Source organism: Peromyscus eremicus, chromosome 3, assembly GCF_949786415.1.
Source record: "Peromyscus eremicus chromosome 3, PerEre_H2_v1, whole genome shotgun sequence".
Taxonomy (NCBI): Eukaryota; Metazoa; Chordata; class Mammalia; order Rodentia; family Cricetidae; genus Peromyscus; species Peromyscus eremicus.
In genome coordinates this window covers 2,744,490-2,764,851 of record NC_081418.1, presented here as the reverse complement: position 1 = coordinate 2,764,851, position 20,362 = coordinate 2,744,490, and the positions used below count along the sequence as shown (strand labels likewise).

Sequence of the window (20,362 nt, the reverse complement as noted above, 5' to 3'; positions counted from 1 at the left end):
TACAAGCTAACCAATCCAGAGTGCATACCCCACCTGCTCTAAGCACCTCGGAGCCAGGCACTAAACAACCAGCCACCTGCACATAACACCCCAGAAACCACAGGAATTATTCAGACTGGCTGTTCCTAAAAGCCTACTTACCCTGTCTCACCTGATCTTTAGCTCCATAAACACCACAGTAAAGTTTCCTCTCCAGTTTTTCCTTCCTGTCTGCCTGCTCATCTACTCTAGTACTTTGCCCCTGGCCCCTACCCCATGGTATCATTCTCTCAGGAACTGCAAGTAATAAAATATTTCTGTGGTGATCATCTCCTGACTTGTCGGCCTTCCCATACTTCAAATTTTCTATTACTATGTTATCTTTGTGTGTGTGTGTGTGTGTGTGTGTGTGTGTGTGTGTGTGTGTGTGTTGCCATGGGTTCTCATGCAGCCTAGGCTGGCTTCGGGTTTTCTATGTAGCAGAGGACACTTTAAATTCCTGACTCCCCTGCCTCCACCTCCCAAGTGCTGGGATTAGACAGGTATGTGCCACTGTGCCAGACTTACCCAGTGCTGGGAACTCTGAACCCAGGGTTTTGTGCACGTTAGGCAACCACTCTGCCAGTTGAGCTGTATCCCTAGTCCAGTATGTTGTCTTTTAGAGTAGTCTGATACATAAACAGAAGCTCCACTCTACTCATTTCAAGGTAAATATAAGGGCTATGGTAAAATAACACCACCCCCCACATAACAAAGGTCAAAACATTACAGGACACATTACAACAATGAGAGAAGAGGCCATGAATTGGAAAGAGAGCAAGGAGGAATATATAGGAGAGCTTGGAGGGAGGGAAGGGAGAAATGATGTAATTATATTATAATCTCAAAAATAAAAATTATTAAAAAACATTACATGGCATGCAGAGCTGGTTGGAAAAAGGGAGACCCATTTATGGTTGTAAATTGTTACAATCTCTAGGGAAGGCATTGTAACAATGGAGACACATTTTAAATACACAGACTACGATCCCCATTTCTGGATATATAACTATGTTTTAAAAACAGGATCTGGAAGAGATATTTGCATATCATGTTGAGAGAAGCTAAGAAATGGATGCAGCTGAAGTGTTCACTGACATGAGAGTGGGTAGTCACACAGGCGTCATTAATCTCAGGGTGAAAGTCAGACCCGTGCTCCAGCATGGGGAACCTTGATGACACCATGCTAAGCGAAATAAGTCAGCTACAAAAAGAAAAAAGATCTGTGGTCACACTTACAGGGGTGATGTGGAGCAGCCACGCACAGAGAGATGGCGGGAAGAGGTGGTTTCCAGGATCTCCAGAAAGAGGAAGTGGGTACTATTTAATGAACTTGAAGTTTCGGTTTTGCTGGTGGGAATGTTCAGGAGAATGTCGGAATGAAGCAATAGGATGCTCAGCTTCACTATAAACTTAAAAATTAATACATTTTATCATAAAGATCCAGCAGCCCCACTGTTAGGAATTTGTCTCTTTGATCGGATAATCCCACTGTGAAATGGTACATAAAAGGTTATTCAGTCTATCATTGTTTCTAATTGAAACGTAAGATTGGAAATGACCAAAACTCTCAGGACAGAGAATTACTTAAAATGTGTTATACAAAATACTATGTGAACCATAAAATAATATAAAAATAAATTTGTATGTGTAAAATGCAAGTGGGTATATTGTAATACCACTTCCTTGTTTGTGCATAGACTTTGTGTTATGCTACATAAAAGATGGTTCATAACCATTGCTCTGAGGGGTGGACTTCAAATAGTGGAATGGGGTAGGAGGCTAACTTTCATTGTATATGGTTTTGTGCCCTTTGAAATTAAAGATTAGCTTTACTTTAGAAGTTAACCTCATGGTGGAATCAAACTCTGCTGTGAAACTTTTGAACTTCCCAGCCTGGGCGCATCTCACTGCTCAGCACTGACAACCTGATCTTGCTGTGCAGAGTGACTGATGGTGTTGTCTTCTCTTCCTTTCTGGTCAGACTCATTAACTAGTGTCCTCTGCAAACCTGCTTCCCAGATGGCCCAATTCCTAGTCCGATTCTGCTTTGTTTATTGCCCAGGGCTCCACCTATGGATGTCAATACCTTCTGACCGTACATTCATATATTTAATTGAAAAAGGTATTCTTGATTTCAATACTTAAGCATCCAGTTTCAGTTCCCAATAGGAGTAGTTCTTAGAATGCTAATGGTACATAAGGCATACAACCTCAGAGAGTCACAGCTTTCCAAAGCCAACTTATTTCCCTGCAAGGAATTTTCTTGCTTTAAATATTTCTCCTTGTCCTTATTTTCAGAACCAACATCTGTTCACAATAACTACTAAAACCAAATGACAACAACAACAACAACAACAAAAAAAAACAGCATCCAATTTTAAAGTCCTCTCCTCCAACCCTGAGGATGGAACCCAGGGCCTCACACAATCATGCATCCTAACACTGAGTCTACACCACCAGCCATTTTATAATACTTTGAGACAGGATTTCCATAAATTGGCTAGGATTGCGTTGAATATGATCTTCCTGTCTCTACCTCCCTAGTTGATAGTATTACACCATCATACCCACCACGTAATATTTAATCACTTTCTTATAACAGATAAAATATCAATGAAAAATAGAAGCAACAAAAACTATTGAACTTGAAAACACACACACCAGTGTACATGCTTACACCCCGTGGGAGGCCCACATTATGTCAGGAAACATGGAGACACAGATAAAGCAAAAGGGAGGAAAAGAATCCGTGTAGATGAGGGCCACATGGTGGTCACTCCATTTTTCCTGCGTCTTACCCTTGGGCCTGGTGAACTGTAGATGTTCAGGGAAGATGTTGAGCATGAGAAGGTAAGAGCCCTTCATGTAGGAAGGGGTGAGAGGGGAAGAAGCCCTTCAGGTAGGAGGGGGTGAGAGGGGAATTCAACCCTTCAGGTAGGAGGGAGTGAGAGGTAAGACAGCCCTTCAGGTAGGAAGGAGGGAAATGCTAAGTCTTGCCTGCCCTGATTTTTATTGTTCTTTTGACTCCCACTTGCTCTTTTTTAATCAGTTTTTTTTTCCAGATCATTTTTCCTGACAGCAACCTAGATTCCAGGCCAGAACCAGTCTTCCTGTCTGGTGAGAGTAATGCCACCTCCCAAAGGACCCTCTCTTCGCTGGCCCTGTTCTGCAGTGTACACTTCACTGGCAGGACTCAGAAGTAGTGATCTGCTCTAGAACGAGCAATAGGGCCCATATAACGTTGATGCAAATAATCTTTATGAATAGACACAAGCCGTGTAGATATCTAAATATTGACGTGCATCCCTGGTTCATCTCAAGTTCTCCTTCTATAATGAAAATCATTTAAAAATCTCCATTCTACTGCCAGAGTAAAAGCTACATCAATCAATCAATCCATCCATGAAAATAAATAAAACCACCTCTATGAGAGTGGTGAGATCTGTCAACATTGTTTAGTAAACTATGAGTTTCTTTCAATTTCTTAGCAGCCACACAAAATCTTACAGCACTTTTGTAAGGCTGCCTGGATGTTTGAAGAAAAAGTGAAAACATGCCAGCAGTACTAAGATTTATAGGAAGATTTTAAAAACCATTAAAAAAGCCCACATCCTCCAAGTGTACCTATTAATGAAGTATGGAAACTAAAAAGGGAAAGAAATGAAAGACATATGACAAGAACATTACATATTTATCTTTCCCATTTATATATAGTATTTATCTTAAAGGTCAATTTATAAAATCCTAAGTGTTTAAATGTGTGAATCATGAGTGATGTCATGTTCAATAAGAGTGAAGGTAAGACATGAAGACAGGTTTCCTTCCTCCTTCCGTACAGGTATATAATCCAGGGAAGCCTGCAGGATGGAAGAAATGATGTCAGAATCCCTTCTCCTTGCAGAATCCATAGGAAAAGTAATCCTATATCTAAAGCTTCTTTGATGATAAGCTCCTTGTGGTTGGGAATCATATCTCTACCTGTTGTAGCTAGCAAATTTATTAGTTAAGGCATAAAACAAGTAAAAGATGTTTTAGTTCTTTAAAAATGATTTTAAATCCCATTAGGGACTATCTCAGAATCTCACCAGTAGAGCTACAGAATGTCAAGCATTGGAAGTACCAGAAAGCCCCAGTATATTTTCAGAAATCAGTGAACACTCCCAAGTGTACTTATCTGGAACCAGCCCTAGGAGGACAAAATGCATAAAAACTATCTTTTGGATGTGTAAGTAAGTAAAAGCAATGGCTTGTAAATCACACAACCAGGTACACAATGGCAATATCATTTTATACACAGTGCCACTGGGCTGTTAGACTCACTGAAGTAGCAAGTTGTGGTCATCTATGAAGTAATCTGAAAACAATCAAGACCTAACTCTGTCTGTTGCTCTAGCCAAGGACTTTTGCAAACTCCAATCCGCACACTAGACATTCCTCTTAGATCTGCTGTTCTTAACTCTGTCACTTCTGGTACAATAATTTATCCAGTTTCCTAATTCTAAACGTCAAGTTAGATTCCTTCCCTCACCCCATCTATCCAGACAGTAAGTCCAGATTTTTCCCTTCTTCACGTCTCTCCTAAACGTGCTCACTCCTCTTACTCACCATGCCTGCCTTAGTGCAGTCCCTTTGTCTTCATCTTGTCTCAGGGGCCAGGTGGGAATAGAGCCAAAGCCAGGAGACATTTACATGAGAAACAAAGGACAGAACACAAGTGAATCAGGCTTGGGAGAATACTGGAGGTGCTCTAAGAAATTTACCTTGGACTCTGAAGATATGCCAAGTACATGTGTGATCAGTGAGGGCAAAGTTCAAAGATAGGTCTGGAGCTGTATCTCCTCTTGTCTTACACTTACTGACTTCAAAACCCTTTCCACATCATCTCTTCCCATGGTGACTGGCTCTCTTTTTCAGTTCTAGTAACGCTGTACCTTCTAGGTCTGCAATCATGAATTATCCTTCCTTGACATTTAACATTTCAAGCCACTTTTCCCAAATAAAACTTCTAAAGAACAGATAAAGAATATTTCCTATGCTTTATCTATGAATCCCTATGGTACCTAGGGATACCACATAGGATCTGTTTAAAAGAAAGGAAGGAGGTTAGAGATTTAGCTCAGTGGCAGAGCACTTGCCAAGCAAGCTCAAGACCCTGGGTTCCATCTCTAGCACCAGAAAGAAAAAAAAGACAAAATTGAAACAAAGTCGTGGGGCTGGAGATTCAATTCAGTGGTAGAGCACTTGCCTGGCAATCATAAGGAAAAAGACAAAATTAAAACAAAGGAGGGGGCTGAGAGGTGGCTCAGTAGTTAAGAGTACTTTCTGCTCTCCCAGAGGACCCAGGTCCCAGCACTCATGTTAGGCTGCTCACAACTACTTTTATTTAACTCCAGCTCCATGTGATCTGACCCCCTCTTAGTGAACTCACATAGATGTGGCATACACATGCACAGACATGCATGCATACACACAAATACTTTTTTAAATCCTTAACAGGGAGGAACTGGAAGAATAAGTTTGGTTTCTGTAGCTTTAATAATAACAGTGACAAACATTTCTTAGCATCATGCTGGCATACACTGGGCACTGTATAAATATTTGTGAAGTAGATTAAGATATATAGATTAAGTTTTATAATCTCAATTCTTATCCAATGTAGCACTCAACTAAACCTTGTTATACTGAAAAGCTTCTATATGACAAAGGACAACATCATTTGGACAAAGTAGCAGCCTACAGAATGGGAAAAGATTTTTAGCAACTGCACATCTGATAGAGGGCTAATATCCAAAATATATAAAGAACTCAAGAAACTTGATATCAAAAAACCAAATAACCCAATTTAAATAATGGGTACAGCTCTAAACAGAATTCTCAATAAAGGAAATTCAAATGGCTGAGAAACACTTAAAGAAATGTTCAACATCCTTAGCCATCAGGGAAATGCAAATCAAAACAACTTTGAGATTCCATCTTACACCTATAAAAATGGCTAAGATCAATAATACAAGTGACAGCTCATGCTGGTGAGGATGTGGAGCAAGGGGAACACTCCTCTATTGCTGGTAGGAGTGCAAACTTGTACAGCCAATTTGGAAATCAATATGGCGGTTCCTCAGAAAGGTGGGACTCAATCTAGTTCGAGATCTACCTATACCATTCTTGGGCATATACTCAAGGAATGCTCAATCATACCACAAGGGCACATATTAAACCATGTTCACTGCTGCTCTATTCATAATAGACAGAAATTGGAAATAACCTAGATGGCCCCCAACAGAAGAATGGATAAAGAAAATGTGGTACATTTACACAATGGAGTACTTACTAGGATCTTTAAAAATAGTATCACAAAATTTGTAGGCAAATAGATGAAACTAGAAAAAAAAATCATCCTGAGTGAGGTAAATCAGACCTGCAAAGACAAATATGTTATGCATTTGCTTATATCTAGATATTAGCCATTAAATAAATGATAACCAAACTATAATCCATAGACTCCTAGAGGTTAGGCTTAGAGGAAGGTACTGGGGGAAACCTGGGTCTCCCTGGGAGGGGGAAATAGAATAGATTTTATGGGGGTTGATAATGGAAAGGGAAGGTGGAGGGAAATGGGATTGAAGGAGGGACTGAGGGGAGAGACAGCTAGAACTGAGGGGCATTTGAGAGGTAGTATGGAAACCTAGTCCAGTGGAAACTCCCTATATTATATGAAGGCAATCCTAATGAAGTCTCCAAATAATGAGAGAGATGGAACCCCAACTGGCCATCTCTTGTCACCAAATAAGGCTTCCAGTACCAGGACTGGGTTTCATCCAATGGAGTTGTTGGCTGAAAGGGTCCCCTGGAAACCCAGGCTGTTGCCAAGACAATAGGTTCCTTCCCACAGGCAAGGCTCCATTGCTAAAGCAACACCCACACAATTCATTGAACATGGAGAGGTTGAGCTGGTGCCTACATAGAACTATGTTCCAGTGTTTATGACATGGAAAGGTTACTCTGCGGGCCACCAAAACAGAAACATAAAAAATACCAACACAACCTCAAAATCTTTGACCTACAATCTGTCTTGACTGCAAAGTATGCTAGGGCAATGGTGGAACAAACCGTGTGGGGGTAACCAACTGATAACTGATTTGACTTAAGGCACATTCCATGACATCGAACCCATACTTGACACTGCTTGGGTGAACATGAACCAGAGTCTAGACAGCCCAGGGACCTAGGGTAAAAGCAAATACTCCTAGTCTAAAAAAAAAAGTAACAATAAAATGACTTCTAATGATATTCTGCTATACCCATAGATCAGCATCTTATTCAGCTATCATCAGAGAAACTGCTTCCTGTAGCAAACAGGAACAAATACAGAAAGAACAAATATACCAGGAGAACAGGGTCCTCTCAATTAAGTGCGTAAAGCTCATGAACTCAGAGACTCAAGCAGTGATGCACAGCCTTTGCAGGTCTGCACCAGGTCTCTGCATACATACTATAGATTTCAGTTTAATTCCTTGGCGGGACTCCTGAATGTATAAATGAATGGGTTGCTGATTCTGTGCCTTCTCTTGGGGCTCTTTTATTTTTCCGTTGGCTTGGCTTGTCCAACTTTGATATGATGGTTTTTCTTTTGCCTTATTATATTTTATTCTGTTTTTAAAAAGTCAACAGTAAAGAAAAATTTAAAAGCAGCCAGAAAAAGAGATGGCTTACACACTCAGTAGCAAGACTATGACAGCAGACTTCTTGTCAAAAGTGTCTGGTCCCGAAGACAACTGTGGAAACTATTTTTCCCACTGTGATAAATAAAATGTTTAAAGAAGGAGATACTTTAAAAAACCTTGTTATAAACACCTTATTTATTACAAATTTTCTAAGTAAAGCCATGCATAGCTTGATATCCATTGCTTTAGTTAGGGTCATTTAAACAACAAACTACAATGTTTTATCTACTTAGCCCACAATGAGTATCACTTCCCACACTCACCCATTGTAGGGTCTGCGTGCTGTCCTGACACACACGTTACCCACACTCACCCGTTACAGGATTCCACGTGCTGTCCTGACTCACACGTGGCCACAGCACACACATTCTCCCCTGTGCCTCCCAATGGCGTCCATGCTTCCTGTTCTCCAGCACTTGACCCAGCTATGTTGAGAACTCAAGAACTATTTGCAGGAAAGGAGGAGGAAGGCACAGGCTGGTTTCTGATAAAAGAGTCAAGAAGCCGGCAAAATAAAACAATACATTTATTTGTGCTCATGGCACTAAGATGAAGTGGCTTTATAGCTTCTGTACTGGGGCAGAGACAACACCTGGCACACTTAAAGTCAATGCCACTGCACACAGATGGAGCAGAACGACCCTGCATGTATTTCAGCATCTGACACGAGGCCCATCTAGGGGCAACACTGCTAAGCCTGATTCCAAACCTCCATTACGACATAGCAGCCTCACTCTTAGGTACATACCCATGATAAATATGAGTTCATACGTAGAAACCTGTGTAAAAACAGTGAGATACTATGCAGCAGTGAAAACAACCACACTGTTCTTAGACAAAGTGTCATTAATGAGTTTCACTGATATAGTGACAAAGAGAGGATGTGTGGACAAAATCGTGCCACATGATTTTATGTACACAATGTTGGCAAGTCAGAACAGGGGTTACCTTTGGTGGGGGCAACAACTGGGAAGGGTCCCAGAGAAACTTCTAGGTTACTAGAAATATATTTTGATTTGATTGAGGACATGATGGGAAAAATGATAAATTCAAGGACATTTAAAATGCACATTTAACTCTCAAATTGACAAAGAGAACACAGAAGGAGAAACAAAATCTGGAGAATGACAAATTCAGATTTAAGGAGCAGCACACCTAATATTTATGAGTTTTACTTCGTACGTGTTATATATGAAAAATTTTAAAACAGAAGTTTTCAACAGGGCAAGAAAAGTCTGTAGAGTACCAGATGCTTAGGCATCAATGGACAAGTGGATGAACAGAACTCCACACTAGCCCCTAGTCCACTGATGGACTCACACAGTTCAGCTCCCAAGCATTGTTTGGAACAGTGTGGTTCCTGCCTTGATGATCTTAGGTAGTCATAATGATGCTTTAGGTAGTCATAATATTAGCAAGGAACTTCGAAGTTTTTTGTGCAGTATCTTATGAGAAGATAGTCAGTAAATATTGGTTATCGACTGTGTACCAACTCATGTCCATTTATAAATGCCATGAGAGTGAGAGGTGGGAGGCCTGAGAAACTCCTGCAGTATCCTGAAGGAAGGGGAAGTTCAGTGAGGTTCCAGAAGGTTGGGGATACCTGTAAGAGTTACAAAGTGTGGTCTATGGAAGGACATCATTGGAATTTAAGTTGAAATGGCATAGATTTTATATGGCAATGTGAGTAGGCAGAATTTTGGAAAACCACCTTGTATCACATATTTTAATACATGGAGTTTTCCCCAGGCTTCTGAATGTATCACCTCTAAATTTAGGAAAGTCTATGATGAGTGGACCAATGTCAAGAGAACATTAGGGTCTAACTGAATAATTAGATTGAAAAGTTGTCTAGGTCTAAATAGCAGAGGACCATGAATGTCATACTAAACACACTTGAGTCAATGTCTGATGATGGGATGGGATATCACCTACACTCTGCCACCCACAGAGCAGATCAACTAACTGTGCAACTAGCATTAGCAACAGTACACACTGTGGGTGTGTCTGCTTTAATGCAACACAGTTGTGGGTGTTTGGAAGTGGACTCCTGGTAGATTTCCCTTAACTGTCATCTGAACTCTGCCTATCTCCAGACACAGCTTCTACCTAAACAACTGAAGGAAAACCAGATACAAAACTTTAAAATCCTCACAGATCTTAGAAAATGATAAAAGAATGATAACAGTTCAATTATATTGAACTACATATATATATATATATTTTCAGAATTTTTTTTCTTATTGAGGAAGGAACCCAGAGTCTCACAAATGCAGAGTGAGTACTCTACAACTTTGCTGTACCCAGGCTCCTTGGTGGTGTTTATTATACAAGTAAAGTAGTGTTCAGCCCAATAATTTGTTCTGCAAGACTTTGCACCTTTGAGGAATAACTCATAGGCAGTGAAGTTGCTAATGCTGACACTACACAGTGAGACAGTAAGATGGTTGGCACGGTGGTTGAGATCTCCTAAATGCCCCCCTGGATCAGACTTGACATACCTGTGGTGGTCAATCTCAGTTTTTAACTTGATGAAACCTAGAATTACCTGTGAGACAGGCTTTGGGGCATGCTATTAGGTTAACTGAGGCAAGAAGAAACATGCATTTTGAGTGGCATCATTCCCTGTGCTGAGATCTTGGACTGCATAAAAATGAAAAAGTGAGCTGAACCCAAGCATTTACTGCTCTCTGCTTCCTGATCATGAGTGTGATGTGACCAGCCACCTCACGTTCATCCTAGCTTGACCCCCACTATAACAGACAGCACCTTTGAATGGTGGACCAGATTAAACCCTTTTCCATTGAATTGTTTTGTCAGAGTTTATCTCAGCAACTGGAAAAGAAACCAAGGCTCTGGGTGGCAAATAACAACTTGTACAACCATATGTATCCAGAGATTTTTTAAGTTGTTAAAAATTGTTATGTTGAAGATAAATATGAAAGAGCTATCCCAAATTTTCTTTTGATTTTACAAAACACCTCTTTCATGTTTCATCTTTGGATTAAAAAAATTCCCTGAGTATTTTACTACTAGCATCATATAGCTATTGTCTTAGTTAGGATTTCTATTACTGTGATAAACACCATGACCAAAAGCAAGTTGGGGAGGAAAGGTTTTATTTTGCTTACACTTCCACATGACTGTTCATCACTGAAGGAAGTCAAGTCAGGAACTCAAACAGGACAGGATCCTAGAGGCAGGAGCTGATACAGAGGCTATAGAAGGATGCTGCTTACTGGCTTGCTCAGCCTGCTTTCTTATAGAACCCAGGACCACCATCCCAGGGATGGCCCCATTCACAATGGGCTGGGCCCTCCCCCATCAATCACTAATGAAGAAAATGCCTTACAGCTGGATCTTAAAGAGGCATTTTCTCAATTAAGGTTCCTTCCTTTCAGATAACTCTAGCTTGTGTCCAGCCAACATGAACTATCCAGCACAGATGTGTGTGTGTGTGTGTGTGTGTGTGTGTGTGTGTGTGTGTAAATTCAAGTTGTGATGTTATAGTTTCTAATATGATCTTGAGATCTCTCAGCAGAAAGTGACCATAAGCCAAGTGAGATGCTGTGTATGACACACCTGACCTGGAGCCAAGGTGGAAAGGGGTGTCAGACAGGTGTGTAGTTACAAGAGTGAAACAGAATAAATGCTTTACCTAACTATCCCAGAGAGTTAGAGGTATCAATGAGGGATGCCCAGTGAAAAGTCTTAATGTAGTCAGAACCTCCACCAATGTGCAGGAGCAAGAAAGAGAGGACCCATCTGTGCCTTACTAAGGCTCTTGTACATTATCCTTCAGACTTCCCCACAAGGGTGGTGATTGACTAACTAGGTGACTAACTAGGTCACAAGGTGGTGATTGACTAACGAGGTGAAGGGAAACATGTGCAAAGTGGAGATTTCTTCATAAGACTCTGATTTTGAACATTAAGTTTTTATTGTTAGTTTCAGTGTATATGTGTATGTATGGGTGTGGTGCACACATACCCCAGGTTGTCAGAAGACAACCTTGGGGCAGGTCCTTACCTTCCACCGTGTTGGAGTCTGGGCTTTCTCTGCTGCTCTGCTGCTGCACTGTGTGCACCAGGCCAGCAGACCTGTAAGGTTATGGGGATTCTCCTGGCTCCACCTCCTTTCTCACTGCAGCGGCCCTGGGACTGCAGACACGTGCTACCCTGTATTATTTTACCTGGGTTCTGGATATTTGAACTCAGTTCCTCATGCTTGCATGGCATCTCCCCAGCCTGAGCAAATTTACCTTGCTTAGCAGCTGTAGAATGTGTTAGGCTTGGGGAGGACATTTAACTAGACCAAAAGTGACGGGGTTTTAAACAACTTAGGAAAGACCTAACAGATCTTACAGAATGAGTGTATCTAACGTTTCTTTTGCCAGTGAAGACTTTAAATTTATGACAAAAGCTTAGGTTTAGTTTTGATCTCATTAAATTATTAAGAGTAAACTACAAAACGTAAAGTTGCATATATGATGGAGTTTAGTAGAAACAGTGAACTCTGGTCAGGTATGAATTCCTGATTTTAAATATAACAAGAGAGGATAGAAATAGATACAACTTTGTGCAGTTACAAATCTTCATGCAGCTATTTTAAATTTGTCCACAGAGTCAAACAAGCACAAGCTGAATGGCATGCCAGTAGTGACAGTCTCATTGACCACTGAGATACTAATTTCCAAATGTCCATCCCCAGGAAACAACTAGTGATCTCCCAAGAAAGGGCTGATACCAAGCCAGGAGAATGGGGGTGCAAAAAAACATGGAATACATTTTCATAAAGTAAGAAAGTATACAAACACACACACACACACACACACACACACACACACACACACACGCAAAAAAGAAAAATCATGGAGATGGGCCAAAAGGAACCTACTTAAAGCATGAACACTGGGCAAATCTGGAAATAAAAATAAACGACAGGAATGGATTACACCCCACTGACTAAAATAAAAACCCACCAGGCCACACTATTAAACACAGACAAAGAAGTAAATCAGAAAGTGGAGAGGGATCTTTATAGCACACAGGAAGCAACCTAATACAATTGTTGAAGTAGTAGGCACAGTGGCACGCACGTGTAGTCCCAGAACTCAGGAGACTGATACAGAAGGGTCAGTTCAATCCAGGGGTTTCAGACCAGTCTGGGCAACCTAAGGAGACCTATCTTAAATTTTAAAAAGAGTGTTTTTGAGTTGGGGGTGTGGGAGAATGTGTGGCTAGCATGTGAGACATCTGGATTCAATCCACTGAACTTCAGTACCAAAAGATATTCAGAGCTATAGAAGGAATGCCGGAATCAGAAACTATGATTAAGCAACTAGTAGAAGAGTAATTGGTTTTTGTATGAATCCTCAACTGATGTCAAAAATAGGTCAAAATTTTAGGAGGACTAAAATGCATATATAGTCTTTAGTATTTCCATATTAGGTGTTTGTTAATATCAAAAAGAAAAACAATTATAATAAATAGAAGAGAAACCTAAAGGTACCACCTTCACCAAGTGACTAAGGTCAACAGCACATCAATGCTCAGGTCATCATCTTATGCTCTGATGTGAAATACTTGGGAAGAGTGCAGCATTCTGATATTCCTTCCTAGCCTGGGTAACTTGAACCTAATAATGAAAAAAATCAGAAAACCCACACAGAAAGAGAGTCTACAGAATAGTTAGCTTTTCTCCAACAGCATCATGTTATAAAAATTAGAGAAATCACAGAAGCTACTCCAAGTCAGATTTTCTTGACTGGACCTTTTGAGGTGAGAATACACACTTTAAATCTGGATCATTTAATATCAGAAGACCTTCTTGTGGGAGCCTACACAAAAGGCTATTAAAGTAGAAAGCTTTTGTTTTTTGCCTGCTTGCCCTCATTCCCACTAGCAAGTTCATCCATCCTACTGCTGGTATTCCTTCACTGGCATTAGAACCTACTTCTTCGAAATCCCAACATACGCTATAGACAGATGAGACATCCAGCCTCATGGACTAAACAACTACTGGATTTTGGGACTTTCCATCAGTATACAGACACTGTTGGACTAGCTGGGCCACACCCCATAAGCCACTCTTATAAATTCCATATATTTATACATATATTCATCCTATTAGCTCTGTTCCTCTAGAGAGCCCTAATACAGAAGCTACTGATTTTGTGTGTTAATTTTGTATCCTGTTATTTTGCTGAAGGTGTTTAATCAGCTCTAGAAGTTTCCCAGTGGAGGTTTTTGGGTCTTTTATGTATAAAATCATATCATCAGCAAATATACTTTAAGTTCTTTTCCTACTTGCATCCTCTTGCTCTACTGTGGAGTAATCCTTTTCTACACCATGAATATGTCTTACTCTCATTGGTTAATAAAAAGCTGACAAGCCAGTAGGTGGGCAGGAAGTTAGGCAGGAAAGTCAAACTGAGAATCATGGGAAGAAGGAGGGCAGAGTCAGGAGAGATACCAGCCAGCTGCCTAGGAAGCAGGACATGCTGGAGGACAGGTAAAGCCACGAGCCACATTGCAATACATAGATTAATAGAAACGAGTTAATTTAAGTTGTAAGAGCTAGTTAGTAATAATAATTGGCCAAGCATTTATAAATAATATAAGCCTCTGTGTGGCAATTTGGGAAGCAGCTGCCAGGTATTTGGGAACAGGCAGGTGGAAGAGAAACATCCATCCACATTGATCTCCTTCAGTTGTCTCATTGTTCTAGCTAAGACTTCAGGTACTGTATTGAATAGGTACAGAGAAAGTAGGCATCCTGTCCACCACTTATTTTGGTGGAAATGCTTTGAGTTTCTCTCCTTTAGAATGAAGTTGGCCATGAGCTTGCTGTAAATTATCTTTATTATTTTGAGGTATATCCCTTGTATAACAAGTCTCTCTAGGACTTTTATCACAAAGATGATGGATTTTTGTCTCAGACATTTTCTGTATCTAATACGATGATTGTGTGGTTTTTGTCTTTTAGTCTACTAATGTGGTGGATTATGTTTATTGTTTTACATTTGTTGAACCATACCAGCATCCCTGGAATGAAACCAACTTGATCATGGTGGATTGTAACACAAATCTTAAAAGGTCTTATTGATAAAAAACAAGCCCAGTGCCAGGTATTGGGGTGAATGCTGGAAGATCAGAGAAACAAAACAAGCCACAGCTTCCTCACCTCACCAACTTCTCAGCTGATCCTGTTTCCTCAGACTGGAAGCCTCTGAGTCTTCATCCAAATGGATCTCAGCTGAACTGTTGCTCAAAGCCTAAAAGCTTAACCAGGCTCTAGTTCCCGGTCCTCACACCTTATATACCTTTCTGCCATCCCTTCCTGGGATTATAGGCATGTGTCACCATGCCTGGCTGTTTCCAGTGTGGCTTTGAACTCACAGAGATCCAGATGGATCTTTGCCTTCAGAATGCTAGGATTAAAGGTGTGTGTGCCACCATTTTCTGGCCTCTATATCTAGTGGCTGTTCTGTTCTCTGACCCCAGATAAGTTTATTAGAGTGCACAATATATTGGGGAACACAATATCACCATAGTGGATAATCTTTTTGATGTGTTCTTGGATTCAGTTTGTAAATATTTTATTGGGAATTTTTACATCTATGGTCATAAAGGGATATTGGTCTATAATTTTCCCTTTCTGTTGAGTCTTTGTGTGGGTTTGGTATCAGGGTAAAGGCCACTTCAGAAAAAGAATTAGGAAATGTTCCTTCAGTTTCTATGTTGTTAGTTCTTCTTCGGAAGTCTTTTAGAATTCGACACTGAATCCACCTGGTCCTGGGCTTTTACTGGTTGGGAGATTTTTAATTACTGCTTCTATTTCACTAGGGGTTATATGTCCATTTAAATTGTTTATTTCATCTTGATTTAACTTTAGTAGGTTGTATATGTTATGAAATCCATGAATTTCTTTTAGGATTTCCAGTTTGGTGGAATAGAAATTATTAAAAATGTGTGTCCTTGTGATTCTCTGAATTTCTTTGCTATCTGTTATAAACATCCTCCTTTTCACCTCTCTCTCTATATTTTGGTTAAGTTGGTTAAAGGTTTGCCAATATTACTGATTTTCTCAAAGAACCAACTCTTTGTTTCATTGAGTCTTTGGAATTTTTTTGCCATTTCAGCCCTGAGTTGATTATTTCTTTCCATCTACTCTTTCAGGGTAGTTTTGTTGTTGTTTTGTTTTTCTAGAGCTTCAACTATTAAGTTAGTAATATGAAATTTCTTCAGTTTTTTTTTTAATGTAGTCACTTAGTGCTATGACATTGCCTCTTGGAACTGCTTTCTGCATTCATTATGTCCTATAGGTTTGGGTATGTTGTATTTTCATTTTCATTCAACTCTAAAAAGTTTTTGTTTCTTTCTTGATTTTTGTCTTGACCCAACTCATCAGCTTCCGTGAGTTTGTAGACTTTTTGCCATTTCTATTGTTATTGATATCTAGCCGTAATCCATGATGGTCGGATAGGATATAGGGTACTCTTTCCAATTTTTTAGATCTGTTGAGACTTAGTTTGTATCTGAATATGGGGTAAATTTTGGAGAAAGTTCTATAGGCTGCTGAGAAAAAGATACATTTGGAGTGTTTGGATGAAACATTCTATAGATGTCTGTTAGAATCATTTGATTTCTGATGTTATTTAACTCCAGTGTTTCTCTATTCACTTTTAATCTTGATGACCTGTGTATTGGTGGGCATGGGGACCTGAAGTTGCCCGCTATTGCTGTGTAAGGGTCAGCATGGGATTTCAGCTGTAGTAGTGTTTCTTTTATGACCTTGGTGCCTTCGTGCTTGGTGCATAGATGTTTAGAATTGTGAGTCCTCTTGGTGGGTTTTTCCTTTAATAAATAGGTGGTGTTCTTTCCTGTCTCTTCTAAATGGTCTGGGGTTGATGTTTATTTATTGTTTTAATATTAAAATAGGTCCATTTGCCTGATTCTTGGTTCCATTCTTTTACTCTAAGGTGATGTCTGTCCTTGGTGATGAGGTATTGTTTCTTGGATGCGGCAGAAAGGTGGATCCTGTTTTCTAATTCAATGTCTTTTTATTGGGGAATTGATACCATTGAGTTAAAAAATAAACAGTATTTATTAATTCATGTTATATTGTGGTTTGAGTTTTCTCCCCACTTTTGGCTGTTCTGGGATTATTTCTGGTGGCCTGTTGTGTGTAATAAATGTCTTTTCTGTAGAGCTGAACTGGTGGACAGAATTATTTAAATTTGTTTTTGTTATGAAGCTTTTTCTTCCTCTGTTGATTCTGATTGGTAATCTTGCTGGGTGTATAGGCTGACCTGGCATCTGCGATCCCTAGAGCTTATAAAACATCTGTCCAGGCCTTTCCAGCTTACCTTTATATGTGACTTGGTCTTTTTTTTTTTCACGTTTTAAAATCCTTTCTTTGCTTTGTACATTTAATGTTTTATTATGTGACATGGGTAGTTTCTTTTCTGGGCCTGTCTCTTTGGTGTTCTGTATATCTCCTGATAGGCATCTCTCTTTAGATTGGAGACATTTTCTTCTATGATTTTGTTCAAAATATTTTCCATGACTTTGACCTGGGATTCTTCTCCTTCTTTTATAGTTATTATTCATAGGTTTGGTTTTTTCATAGTGTTCCATTTCCTGGATTTTTATTTATTTAATGTTTCCTTTGTCTAGACTAGCAATTCTTCTATCTTGTCTTTAAGACTTGAAATTCTTTCTTCCATGTTTTCTAATCTGTGAGTGGGACCTACCTCTAAGGTTTTTGTTTGAGTTTTTCATTTCCAGTTTTATTTCAGTTTAGGTTTCTTTAGCGATTCTTTTTCTGTGTTAAATTCTACTTTCATATGCCTTGAATTGTTTTCACTATTTCATTCAACTGTTTGTGTTTTCCCAGACTTTATTAAGGCATGTATTCACATCCTCTTTAGGGTCTTTGAACATATTCATAATTGCTATTTTGAAGTCCTCATCTTATGCTTCAGCTAAATTGCTTTTCTCAGGACTTCTTACAATAGAAATGCAGTCTTCTGAGGGAAGCATACTCTCGTGGTTGTTCATATTTGGATTTTTTACACTGGGATCTAGACATCTGAAATCATGGCATCTGAAGTATTTCTTGGTATAGGGATCTGGTTTTATCTTTGCTGGGTGAGTGTTCCATTCTTTGGTTGTTCTGCCCACTCTGGGTCCTAGTCAAGTATGGCAGCTGTGGGGTCCTTGGGGATCCCTAGTAGAGTAAGGTTCTGTGGGTCAGCAAAGTCATAAAGGACTGGAGATGTTCTAGAAGGGAAGGCTAGAAGGAGATGCCAGGAAGAACCAGTTGGACCCTGGGTCTCTGGGGATGAGTGTTGTGACTAGATTTCTTATCTTTGTTTTATGAAAGTTAACAGGTATATAATATACAATAATTAAAGAAAAATTTAGATATCATGCACCAACTTCTGAAATGTACTTAATGGACAATATGTATGTAAATGTTATACTTTAAAGGAGCCTACATACTGTGTTAGCCTAGAGGGAAAAGCAGGATCCATTTTGTTTTTAAGACTTTCAGCCTGTGCATATGATTACAGCCTATACGAGCTATGTAACCCAGAGTTTTGAAAATGACATAGACTTTGAATTTTAAGTGGGTGAAGATTAGGTTTTACTCTAGTAATAACGTACAAAGAAACGTACCTCATTCAGACAGCGGAAAGCTGGTGTTTCAGCTAAATTGACAAGCCGCTCCTCTCGAATATTAATTGTGGGCATTATGACAGAAGGGTGCTCCTTCTGGTCCTTTTCATATTCCTCCTCTTCTGTTTCTGCTGCTTCCTCATTGTCATCTTCATTTTCTTTTTCTGGGTCTGTGCTATCGTCTTCCATTTTTCACAATTCTAAAATAAAAACAGTTCATATTCAACTATTTAAGCATGTCTTCACTTACAAAGTAATAGAAAATTGTACAAAGTAAGCAAAGGTTAACTAAAGTAAGTCAGTCTTTGTCTGCTCTCTCTCTCTGGAACAAAACCCAGGCCTTGGGCATGCTATACAAGTTCTCTACTACCTCCGTATACTCTCAGCCCCAGATGCTATCTACAATACATTCAGGCTTTTGGTGCATTGAGAAAAAATGTATAACTAGATGACAAGCAAGCTGGCTATGAGAGATTAACCAATCAGTGAACTCTGGATTTTATTAAGAGACCCCGCCCCAAAGGATAAGGTGAAAAAATCAATCAAAGAAGATTCTGGACATCAACCTGGGGCCTCTACATGCACAGTGCCCCCTAACATGTAAATGTACATACATGCAAACTGTGCGTACACATATATCCTAAAATTATTAGCAGTGACTCTGGAAAATATAAACCAGCAGCCATCTTGAGATCCAGGCATGGGAAGGGTGAGGGGAGACAGAAACAGGCTCTTAGGAAGCCAAGCAGAGAATAGGCAGCAGTCTGTTGGAACATGCTATACTTATCCATTCAAACCCCATTCTTATCCATTCAATAAATAATATGCAGCAGGGTTAGAACATGTCTAATCTTAAGCAGCAGACCCTTTCCCCCATTTAATTTCTGGTAGCAAAAGGGTTACAATAAGAACATGAGTCAAATATGACCACATATGACAGTGGCAGGACCTCTCTAGCTACCTACTAGGTTAATCACACTTTGCTTTCTGATACTTCTATAGCACGTAGCTTGTCCATGCTTTTGTAGCCACACTTAAAAATACTGTATTATAATTTATTATTTTTCATACTGTTTCCTGTTGTAGAATATTAGTTTAAGATGTGTTACATTCATTTATGCTGTGGAACATTTGTTTAATGATGGAATGATGCGTTGCATTCTTTTATGTTGCATTTGTTTAACTGTGAAGCTGTGTTACTTTGCCTGTGCAAAACTGTGCCTTCCTAAAACACCTGATTGGTCTAATAAAGAGATAAATGGCCAATAGCTAGGCAGGAGAGGAACAGGTGGAGCTGCCAGGCAGAAAGAATAAAAAAGAGGATAAATCTAGGGAAGGGAGCAAGGAGCAAGAAAAGGAGGAGAGGAGGAACCAGAGGCCAGCCACACAGCCAGACACAGAGCAAGAAGGAAAGAAAGATATAGAATAAATAAAGGCAAAAGCCCAGAGGCAAGACATAGTTAAAGATAAATGGGATAAGTTAAGTTAGAAAAGCTAGTTAGAAACAAGCCAAGCTAAGGCCGGGCATTCATAAGTAAGAATAAGTCTCTGTGTATTTATTTGGGAGCTGAGTGGCAGACCTCCAAAGAGTAAAACAAGAACCAACTACAGTCTCCCCAGTTATACTCCTTAAAAAGGAAACTGCATTTGTGTAGGTATCTTCAACACCCAGCAAGTAATACATGTAATAGAATGTGTACCAAGAATATTTGCCAATAGAGCAAACAATTTCAGTTACTCCTCTCATTTTGCAACTGCAAATAATTTGCTTGGATTTCAGGCATGAAGTGCTAATGCCAAACCAATGAAGTAACAATAACCCAGTCAACGTGTTAGAACATTAACCCGTCCAAGCAGAAGTTCCAGGAGAGCAGCACCACAGCTCCTCCCTCACTTCTGTCACCAGCTGGGAAAAGCCTTCACCCCAGACCATGC

General features: G+C 39.7%; 1 protein-coding gene across 4 annotated transcripts in view; it reads right to left on the bottom strand.

Moving 5' to 3' along the window:
- Ccdc146 (coiled-coil domain containing 146) overlaps positions 1 to 20,362 on the bottom strand; it is a 154,870-nt gene that overhangs the window by 105,276 nt on the left and 29,232 nt on the right. For all 4 annotated transcript variants that reach the window (XM_059257215.1, XM_059257214.1, XM_059257213.1 and 1 more), the window contains one exon: positions 18,428 to 18,627. In XM_059257215.1, coding sequence (XP_059113198.1) covers positions 18,428 to 18,616 — 189 coding nt within the window. In that variant the 5' untranslated portion in view covers positions 18,617 to 18,627. The remainder of the gene's footprint in view (positions 1 to 18,427; positions 18,628 to 20,362) is intronic.